Source organism: Fistularia commersonii, chromosome 24 (genome assembly GCF_037954325.1).
Source record: "Fistularia commersonii isolate RoL2024-O1a breed Wild chromosome 24, RoL_Fcom_v1.0, whole genome shotgun sequence".
Classification (NCBI taxonomy): Eukaryota; Metazoa; Chordata; class Actinopteri; order Syngnathiformes; family Fistulariidae; genus Fistularia; species Fistularia commersonii.
Window position 1 is genome coordinate 348,187 of NC_141307.1, and position 9,445 is coordinate 357,631.

The 9,445-nt window shown below is 57.6% G+C and overlaps 3 protein-coding genes and 1 long non-coding RNA gene across 6 annotated transcripts in view; 2 read left to right on the plus strand and 2 right to left on the minus strand.

Moving 5' to 3' along the window:
- Positions 1 to 435: 435 nt before the first annotated feature.
- Positions 436 to 6,048, minus strand: gabpb2a (GA binding protein transcription factor subunit beta 2a). Of its 3 annotated transcripts, none has more exons than XM_086171544.1 (8): positions 5,558 to 6,048; positions 4,319 to 4,426; positions 4,080 to 4,247; positions 3,815 to 4,009; positions 3,565 to 3,718; positions 3,268 to 3,441; positions 3,060 to 3,175; positions 436 to 2,597 (listed from the first exon to the last, which is right to left on the minus strand). In XM_086171544.1, exons 2-8 carry the CDS (start codon positions 4,424 to 4,426, stop codon positions 2,250 to 2,252), a joined length of 1,263 nt encoding a protein of 420 aa, XP_086027670.1. In that variant the 5' UTR covers positions 5,558 to 6,048; the 3' UTR covers positions 436 to 2,249. The 3 variants fall into 3 exon arrangements, with proteins under 3 accessions (XP_086027670.1, XP_086027668.1, XP_086027669.1); XM_086171542.1 differs by having other exon boundaries at positions 3,268 to 3,444; XM_086171543.1 differs by lacking the exon at positions 5,558 to 6,048 and adding an exon at positions 4,887 to 5,357 and having other exon boundaries at positions 3,268 to 3,444.
- On the plus strand, positions 5,824 to 6,361 carry LOC147219545 (uncharacterized). Its single transcript, XR_015108036.1, has 2 exons — positions 5,824 to 6,119; positions 6,240 to 6,361. It is a non-coding gene; the product is annotated as an uncharacterized LOC147219545 (long non-coding RNA).
- Positions 6,362 to 6,616: 255 nt separating this feature from the next.
- mllt11 (MLLT11 transcription factor 7 cofactor) lies at positions 6,617 to 7,262 on the minus strand. Its single transcript, XM_086171565.1, has 2 exons — positions 7,086 to 7,262; positions 6,617 to 7,009 (listed from the first exon to the last, which is right to left on the minus strand). The coding sequence occupies exons 1-2, from the start codon at positions 7,227 to 7,229 to the stop codon at positions 6,917 to 6,919; spliced, it is 237 nt and encodes a 78-aa protein (XP_086027691.1). The 5' UTR covers positions 7,230 to 7,262; the 3' UTR covers positions 6,617 to 6,916.
- Positions 7,263 to 8,253: 991 nt separating this feature from the next.
- Positions 8,254 to 9,445, plus strand: part of cdc42se1 (CDC42 small effector 1) — a 6,769-nt gene continuing 5,577 nt past the window's right edge. The window contains exon 1 of the mRNA XM_086171563.1: positions 8,254 to 8,865. The gene's annotated coding sequence lies outside the window, so the exon portion shown is untranslated. The remainder of the gene's footprint in view (positions 8,866 to 9,445) is intronic.

The window sequence follows — 9,445 nt, forward strand, 5'->3', positions numbered from 1 at the left end:
GAGCCGCTTTAATCCGCGCGCGGGCCGCTTATGTCCCAAAAGCGGCGTCCGCCGGGGCCGACGGGAGTTGTAGTCCTGGGAGGGAGCGAGGAGACACGCCGCTTTCCGACACATTTCGCCCGCAATTTGGGTCCGTTCGCTCGGTGACAACGCTCCGGAGATGTCCGGGTGTGAATCCGCCTCGCCCACCCGGAAATCAGAGGAATGTGGAAAAACGCGGGAGCTTGTCGTCGGGTCGAATCCCGATTGGGCCGCTCGCCTGTCAATCAAACAGGAGCCACCTGATTCGGGGTTGACGCAACGTGTTTCATGGAGACACCTGGGACACATCCTGCAGATCTGGATCACTTCTCTGCCCTGAAGAGCTCTCGCTTCACTATCATCTGGATGTCCTCCTGTCAGGAGCAAGCAGGTTCATGAAAAAAGAGGCAGAGGTTGATAGAAAAACAGGAGTTTATAATTCAGATACCAAAGCAGGAGGCCACCTTCATCGTCATCTTCATCACGGCCGAACAGTTAAAAAAATACAACTTTATATGTACATAGAAAATGGTTGGTTTCACTGAGTTTATAAAAATAACTGTCACGCAAAGGACCAGGAGGGGGGGACAGGTCAGCGAACCGATCGGGGAGGAGCCGGAGGGCCGGGCATCGGTTAAAGGGCTGTGATGGAAGTCTGGTCAGGCCGCTCCTCCGCCAGGTCTGCGGCTTCCAAAGCTCCTCCTGGAACCAGGATGGCCACACCTGGAGAACCATATGGCCGGGGAAGCGGAGGTCTCGCCGGAAGGGGGGCACCTGACCCTCCGCGGTTAAAGGAGCTGCCGGTTTGGGACGAAGATGTTCCGATCACACTTCGGGGAACCAAACGGGCTGAAGCTTTGGGTTCCCGTCCGGACCTCCGTGAACATCTGGAGCCATGCTAACAGATCCGCAGGGTCTCGTGGCCATCTGAGTTCCAGGCTCAGAACCCCCTGAGAACAAGGCCAGACGCTGAGGTCACTTCACACCAGCGAGACGAGAACATCGGGCAGCCTTTTCCTGTGACCAACCACAGGCATGCTGGGATGTTTCTAAATGCTAACCTGGTTAGCATGTTCTTTCACACAACAGACAGCTAGCGCTAACTTTGCGACACGAGGTGTCAACGGTAGCCGGTGGAGGAAAGCTAGTAGAGGCCAGCTTCCTTAGCAGGATGTTCTGGGGGCAGCAGGGCGTCTTCAACCGTGATCTTCTCGTCTTATCTTAAAGATGATCACATGTCGGTCGTGTAAAGAGCTCGGTCTTCACACGGGGTGTAGGTTCTTTCCTTCGTCAGCCAAGTCTGTCCTCATTGGTCGGTCTTTTGGTTCCTTACTGTCCCGCCCCGGTCGGCGGAACTCCGAGACGGGAGAACGTTCCCCACAGGTCTGGGAGTTTCCAGTTCTCACCGTCAATGCTCATCAGCGTGGGGTTTGCTAATGCTACTGCTAATACTAGCATTTCAGCACCATTCTTATTTCCGTGACGCCCTGATCCTGGACAGTGGGACGGTAACGCTGGTGTTTTTTTCATTGCACGGCAACTGGCCGCTAGCGACGAGCCGGAGCGTAAACAAAGGCCTCCATTGGATGAGGCCAGAGGGTCTCCAGCTCCGTCATCCAACCAGAGCACAGCGCCGGGAACGATCTGATCTTGGAGATGGAGTTTGTGCTCGAACCTCCACGCCGTTCTGGTAGGAAGGGGCTTCCGATCAACGGCACTGCAAGATGACGTTTTAAAATGGTGTCCTTCAGGAATGATAGTGTTCCAGAATGCCTAACATCTCAAATGACGGCGTTCCGCCGTGGAGCCTTCTGGAACCACAGCATTCCCGAGCGGCGTCCACGGAGCGGCGTGGTCCGATCCCCCGGCGTGGCCGCAGGGGTCCAGAGGGAGCGGTGATGGGACCGCGTTCGGACAAAGATGATGTCTCCGGTGATAATGGGAACATTTTAATCATGGCGGTTGTGGTTGAAGTCCTCGTCCTGCAGACACGGCTTCCTGGCGGGAGAGGATCGGACAAGGATTCCCTTTGATGCGCCAAAACTCCGGAGCGTAAGAAGACAAGCGGGACGTCTCCTGGTCCCGTCCGGAGAACGGGAGGAGTAAAAGCCTCAGGAGAGCCGCCGCCGCCGCCCGTCTCGCGGGGAGCCGTTTCGCTCCTCGCAGCGACCCAAGTGTCCGGGGATCCAAAATGGCGGTGCCCCCGTCCGCCGCCCCCCCCTGCCGCGTTAGGAGCTGACGTCCGTGGCCCCGCCCCCCGCCTCCACCAGCGTCACCTGACCCTCCTCCCCCTCCATGATGATGCCCCCCTCCTGGAGCACCACCATCTCGCTCTCCTCCTCCACCACGCCGCCTCCCGTGGCCGCCGCCACCGCCTCCTCCTCGTCCTCCTCGCCGCCCACCACCTCCTCGGGGCTGACGGCCGCCATGGCGGCGGCGGCGGTGCCGGCCTGGCTCTGGGCCATGGCCTCCAGCTTGATGCGATACTCCTCGGCCTCCTGCTCTTTCCTCAGGAGCTGCTGCCGGTACTCCTGCGCCTTCCGGTTGGCCTCCTGGAGCTGCCGCTGCAGGAGCTCCTGCAACACATCACAGCGGTGAGGACCTCCAAGGGGACGACCTACCGCGAAAAAACCCAGACCTGCGGAGGCTGAACAACAGATCAATCGCAAACTGGCTACGGAACGGTGCTTCCAGTGATGACCTCCATCCAGCGGGAGGACGAGCGCAGGAGATACGAGCGGGGAACCTTCTGCGCTTCAAGTCTGATCAAACATATGACTGGTTGTTGTCTCTATCTCAGGAGAACATCTACAGGAGAACATCTGGTCATTATTCACAGGAGGACCTGCAAATGACTACACAACACTGGCAGGTAAACAAGACAACTTCTACAGGAGGACCACAGAGGGTCCAGATGCCTTGAGGACTGTCTCCTGACCACCTTGTTTGGTTTGGACCTCATGTACTTTGGGAAGGAAACATCAAATCAGACGGTCTTGCAGAAATAAAAGTGTGTGTGTGTGTGTACACGCGCTCACTGTCTCTCCAGAGTCGCTGTGGTTGTTTGTCACCTCCAGCTTCCTCTTCCGGGATGGAGGCTGCTGCTCCTCCGTCACCACCTCCTCCGTCACCGTGTTGGCGGGCACCGCCAGCACTGCACAAACACACACACACACACACAGAGCCTCAGGACACGCACAGGGGCAGGAACTGTTTGTTTGTGTGTGCGTGTGCGTGTGCGCTCACTCTGCTGTCCGTGCTGCATGGTGACGAAGAAGGGCTGTGTCATCCCCCCCGTGGTCTGCAGGTTGCCATGCTGGTCCGTTACTATGGTGATGACCCTCTGGCCCCCCTCGTTGACCACGGCGGCATGCTGGATGTTGGAGTCCAGAGCGCTGGCGGCCATCGCCTCTTCTGAGTCTGCTGGAGTGTGAGCATTACCGTGACAACCCCGCTGCGCGTGTGTGCGTGCGTGTGTGTGTGTGTGTGTGTGTGTGTGTGTGTGTGTGTGTGTGTGTGTGTGTGTGTGTGTGTGTTGTGTACCTGCGTTGGCCTTGTTGAGCAGCTCGGCCAGGTTGACCACGCCCCCCTGGATGGCGGGGATCCCCTGGATGATGAACTGTGGCTGGTTGGAGGCAGAGCTTGATTCCACGTTCACACTCACCTGGTTCATGTTCACCTGGTTCTGCATACCCTCCTGCATGCACAAACACACACACACACACACACACTGAAGGCGGGGTCCGAAGAGGAAATGGGAGGCAGTGGCGGCCCGGGGTCAAAGGTGGCCCACCTGCAGCAGCAGCATCAGCTCGGTGTTCTGGATGTCCACGGCGATGTCGAAGGGCGTCTTGTCAAACTTGCTGAGGGCGTGCACGTCGGCGCCGTGCTTGATGAGCGTCTCCACCACGCCGTGGTGTCCGTGCTGCGCCGCCCAGTGCAGCGCCGTCATCTTCAGCATGTCCTTGGCGTTGATGTCGGCGCCATTCTAGAACCACACAGCCGCGGGGTCAACATGCGGTCCCTACAGAGCTGGGGTCAAAGGTCACGGTTCTCACCCGGACCAGCAGCTCCACGATGATGGTGTGGCCCTCGGCGGCCGCCATGTGCAGCGGCGTGCGGTCCACCTTGGTGCGGGCGTCCCTGCTGACGCCAGCGCGCAGCAGCACATCCGCCGTGGAGTAATGGCCGTGCTGCGCCGCCAGGTGGAGGGGGGACGTACCCAGCTGGGGGGGAAGAGGAGGGTTAGTAGTGATGAGGACGCTTGCCGACGCGGCGGCAAAGACGAGGGACCCACCCAGTCGGTGGTGAAGGGGGCGCCATTGGCCATCAGGTTCCGGACCTCGTCGTCTTGACCTTTCCGGGCTGCCTCCAGCAGCCGCTTGCCGAGGTCGACCAGCGACATCTGGACACACACACACACACACACAAACACAGCTCAGATGAGGACGAGCGCGGCCTATCCAGGCTGACATCCGGCCAAAACCGGAAGAGCCGATCGCCTGTCGACAGAGATGACGGATTCCGAGCGGACCGTAAACATCCAACGCCTGCTATAACTATGATGAATGACGGCAGCGTCGGGACTAATACCAGCGTGTCTTTTTTCAGAACTGATAATGATCATCTATTAATGTAATAAATGGAGACATCTAATCCTATTATTTACACGCGTGAAACCAGTTTATGTTCGCGGGCTAAAGGCGCGGAATCCATTACCGGACAAGCCCACCCGTCCCGGCTGAATTGTTGGCCCGGTGAAAATTTTGCCGGTGTTTCGGCCGGTAGCCGTGGTGTCCGGTTCGACCGGACTGCCGTGAGATGCCCGGGCCGTCTAGATCTTCCTCCCGCTGCTCTTCACTTACTTGTTTTGAAGGGCGAACGGCCGCTGTCCGACAATGGACTCTGGTGTACGGCCGGCTTCGAATTGCTAACTTCGCATATGTGCCGATAATCGGCAGCGAACGGATGAAAACAAAAAATAACCCGTGTGAGCGTTTCCAACCCGGGTCTCCATGAAATGTTATTTTTTAAATTGCTTTCACGCCAAACATCGGTAGCGGTGTCGCGGGAGTAGCCGAAGCTAGCAGAGTTAGCTCGCCGCCGTGTCCGATAATGGAACCGACACGGTCCCCGGTGTTGGCTATTGGCACAGAGCGGGGGAGGACGAGGCTCGTCTCCCCGCGGCCGAGGGGCCATTTTACGCGCCTTCATGGCCAGAAAAGTGCCCGCCATGTGCCACGTAGCCCCGGAGCAGCGCTCCGCGGCGGCTGGGCCCGCCCGCGCCGCTCGGCACCGGCCGCCCCGCCGCCGGCGGCGGACAGGAAACCGTCGGATATTAAGTTGATGGTTTTCCGGGGGAAGTCGGAGAGAAAAGTCCGATTTTACACGAAGAAAAAAAACTACTTCCACATCCGGTTAACGGGCGCTCAGCGGGCGCGCGCACAGAGAGCGTCCGGTCCGCCCGGTCCGGCGTGGAAACGGCGGCACTGGCGGGACCGGTACCGGAACCGGGACCGATAGGGGAAATACTCACCGCGTCCAGGTTTGTGGGAGCCAGTTGGACCGCCGCTGTGAGCTAACGTTAGCCTGTTAGCTGCTGTTAGCTAGTGTTAGCAAGCTAGCCCGCTAAGCTAAGCGCGGCGAGACGCTGCGCGCGTTCGTTGGTTCTCTGTGCGTGTGTCGCGCCGGCGTGGGTGTGGAGGACGAGGAAGAAGAGGAGGTGGAGGAGGAGGAAGGGGTCCGCCAGGCGCTCATCGGTTCTCCGGTCGCCGCCGCAGCTTGTCCCGCTCCGCCGGCCAGCCGCGCCGCTGCAAGTTAGCGGGGAGCGGCCCAGGTCAACCCGGATGTTGTGGTCGGGGTCTCCAAAATAAGAGCGTTTGTCCCGGAGGAGGCCGACGGGTCTTCAGGGGCAGACTTTGCGGGTGTCTGGTTCGATTCCGGGTTTGGAGTTTTCCTCCTGCTGTCGCCACATCAGAGCGAAGGATCACACCGGGGACCGGCGGCCATCATAGAAGACCTCGTCCCGGCAGGAGCGGGCCGCGGGTCGTGACGTCATCGGAGTCGCAGCGGCCAATCGGCGCTGTTCTTACTGGCAGGTCCGTGAACGCGCCCGCTTGCGGGGAGCCGTTTGGAAAAACAAACGCTTTTATTTTGAAAAGCCGGAAGGAAGTGCTGATCCGAATTCGTCCAACTTCACCGTTCTGTTTACCTCTTAGCATTAGCCGCTAGCCACCGGAACCCGTCCAAGTAACCGACCGCCAGTCCCGGACCTGACGGACACCGCTTCTGAACCACGGAGTTCTCAACATGTTACTCATTAAAAGCCCCTGGGGATCAACGTGATGTTCCCCGTGTTCTGTCGGGTTCTCCAGGGTCCCTGAGGGAGAACATCTCCTGAGGCCTGGACCTCCAGCTGGAGGGTTACTACCTCCTTTAGTACTTGACACAAATGGAGACCTGGGCCGGGAACCGGACCAGGATCGGGTCCTGGCCTCCTGGTCCAGGTCAGTCATCGGAGCCAGGTGCCGTTACTCGGGTTCCGGTGGGATGACAGAAGCCCGGATCAATGACGGATCAATAATTTGTCAATCAATCATCAGCACAGGCTTTTATTGTGTCAGGCTCAGACAGCTTCCTTCCTGCGGCTTCAGTCTGAGCAACATGGAGAAAGGACAACTCAATGTTCAGCAGCAGCAAATCAATCCATAAATAATCAATAACTTAATAAATAATCAATAAATAAAGACAAGCTCTGCAGAGAAAAAGGCACAACAACTGATAAACCACAGAAATGCTGCGTTGACCCTTGGGGTCGCAGCGGGACGGGGCGGGGCTTGCGTCTAGGAGGCGGGCTTGTGCTCAGGGGGCGGGGCTTATACCCAGGGGGCGGGGCTCACAGCAGCAGGTTGAGGTCTGCCAGTAGGGCGTCCACGCTGGCGATGGGGTTCCTCCAGTAGTTGAAGGAGGAGAACTGGGCCAGCTCCGTCTGCAGGAGAACATGGAGGGGGGAAGATGGTCAGTTTTCAGACTTGGTGCCGGGCGGGAACTTCGGGGCGCGTCACCTCGTCGTCATTGTCGCGGCGACCCGGCTCCCCGACGGGCGGGGCGCCGCCCAGGCCCAGGTCCTCCAGCTCCGTCAGGTCCAGGGCCGGGATGGGGTTCCTCCAGAACAGGAACGAGTCAAACTGGCTGCTGCTCGGGTCCATGTCTGAAACCCAGAGGAACGTCTGAGAACATCTGCCCGCCTGTCCCGCCACGGGTTCTCCACCCATCAGGTTCCAAACAAGGTCATCTTTAAACCAGACTTTATTTATAGTGTGTGCGGCTGGAACACACACACTAATATATTAATACACACACACCAAGATATTAATACACACACACACCAAGATATTAATACACGCAAAAATGAATACACACCCATAAATGTTATGAATACACACACAGTTCTTCTCGTTCGAACGAGAAAAAATGCAGAGACAAGCCGGGGACACAAGCCGCCCACCGGAAATGGACAGTGCACCCCCCGGCCTTACTTCCGGTGCTGGGACAAGTGACCCGCCCCTGCTGCGAGCCGGTCCGGCTCTTACAAGGAGGCGGACCGAAATAACCCGCGCCGCGGCGCACCGGCCCTTTCCACGCATTTCTCACGTTTCCGGTGCCCGTGACCGCATCGGTCCGGTCGGGATGCGGAGGTGGGTCGGCCGGGTCGGACCGTACCGTGCCGGCCCGGCCCCGCCCCGCACCGGGGGACGGCGGGGATGCTCGCCGGTGCGACGGGAAGGGCCGGCGGAACCGGAGGCGGTGTCACGGTTCAAAGCCTGGGCCCCGGTACCGAGCGGCACTCACACGCACGCGTGCACGTCCCGCGGCCGTACCTGCGCGTCTCGGTTGCCGCTCTTTGTTCCGGTTCCGCCGCAGGTCCGCTCAGGTCTGCGCCGCGTCAAGCTCGCCTCCGACAATAAGGCGACGAGCGCACTTCCGGTGGATATTTTCAAAGTAAAAGCACGAAGCCCGTCGGGTGACGCCGGTTCCGGGCGGAACCTCCGAGGACCTCTGCTTTTATTTTGAAAGGCTCACCTGTTTCCGGTATGTTCGGCATTTTGACGCTTGATGCAACCGCCCCTCACGAGCACGCACACGCGCACGGCCGTCACTTCAGGAGACCGTGACCCTCCTTCGTGACGTCATTTCCGTCTTTAGATGATGCCTTTCCACCAAGCAGCAGCCGACAGGGTGAAAGGATGAATAAATGAAAGGATGAGTAAATGAAAGGATGAAGGTTTGAAAGGATGAATGAATGAAAGGATGAAGAGATAAATGTGAGGAACGTCTTGGAAAAGTCAATCCCATTCACACACACGTGTGTGTGGATGGGTCGGCGGCGGATGAACAAATGAAGGGATGAATGAAAGGAAGAAGGGATGAATGAAATCCCTTTGAGGTTCGAACAGTTTGATTTGAGATCAAAGGGTGTGGAATCCTGTGATGTTTCCTGTGTTCTCCTTTCATCCTTTCTCTCCTCCAGTGGAGAACAGATCATACCAGAGTGTGTGTGTGTGTGTGTGTGTGTGTGTGTGTTGCAGGGTGTGTGTGTGTCCAGCAGGAGGTGTGTTGCTCTGTGGGTGGATGGAGGAGGAGGAGGATGAAGGTGGGCTGGACTTCCTGTCTTTGGCCGCGCCTCGAGCTGCGGCGCCGCTCCGCCGTCAGTCTGGATCTGCAGTCTGGAGTCGGGGTCCGACGCCGCCGCCGCCGCCGCTTCACCTCTGACCTCCCGAGCCGCCGCCACGACCTTTGACCCCACCGAGCCCCTGGACAGCAGGCAGAGGGAGGAATGTGAAGGTCAGACCTTACCCACCGCTGGGACAGCCTCCAACAGCTGGCTGACGAGTGTGTGTGTGTATGTGTGTGTGTGTGTGTGTGTGTGTCAGTGCAAGTTGTTGAGTGTATGTTTCAATGTGTGTGTGTCTGTGTGTGTATAACTGTACGCTAGCGTGTATTAGTGTATGTGCATATCAGTGAGTGAGTGTGTGTGTGTGTGTGTGTGTGTGTGTGTGTGTGTGTGTGTGTGTTTAATAAGCTCCTTCCAAACGTGTTTCCTGTAAATCGTTGTTGCCTCAGTGAAAGTTTAACTCGGGTTTAAGTTGCAGTCAACCAGGAGTTAAGCTCAGGAGAAACGTGAGTCAGAGTTAAACTCGGGTTTTGGGCTCGATTTCAGTTCAACTGAAGTTTAATTCAGGTTAAAACTTCAACTTGGCCTTTAAGTTGAGTTTGTGTTTGACTTAAACTGAGGTTTAAGTTTACTCAGAACAGAGTTAAATCTGTTTGAAACTGAAGTTGAACTGAGGTTCAAGTTAACCTCAGGCGGAGGTTCAATTTGTGTTGAAGTCAAACTCAGCTTGATGTTAAATTTGGGTTTAAG

Bases quoted from the DNA above. Each gene is read 5' to 3' on its own strand.
- mllt11 (XM_086171565.1), bottom strand. From the start codon at position 7,229: ATGGACCCGAGCAGCAGCCAGTTTGACTCGTTCCTGTTCTGGAGGAAC. The intron at 7,010-7,085 runs GTGACGCGCCCC...GTTCTCCTGCAG, and splicing joins GCCGCGACAATGACGACGAG to ACGGAGCTGGCCCAGTTCTC.
- gabpb2a (XM_086171542.1), bottom strand. From the start codon at position 4,426: ATGTCGCTGGTCGACCTCGGCAAGCGGCTGCTGGAGGCAGCCCGGAAA. The intron at 4,248-4,318 runs GTGGGTCCCTCG...CTTCCCCCCCAG, and splicing joins CCCCCTTCACCACCGACTGG to CTGGGTACGTCCCCCCTCCA. The intron at 4,010-4,079 runs GTGAGAACCGTG...GTGTGGTTCTAG, and splicing joins TCGTGGAGCTGCTGGTCCGG to AATGGCGCCGACATCAACGC.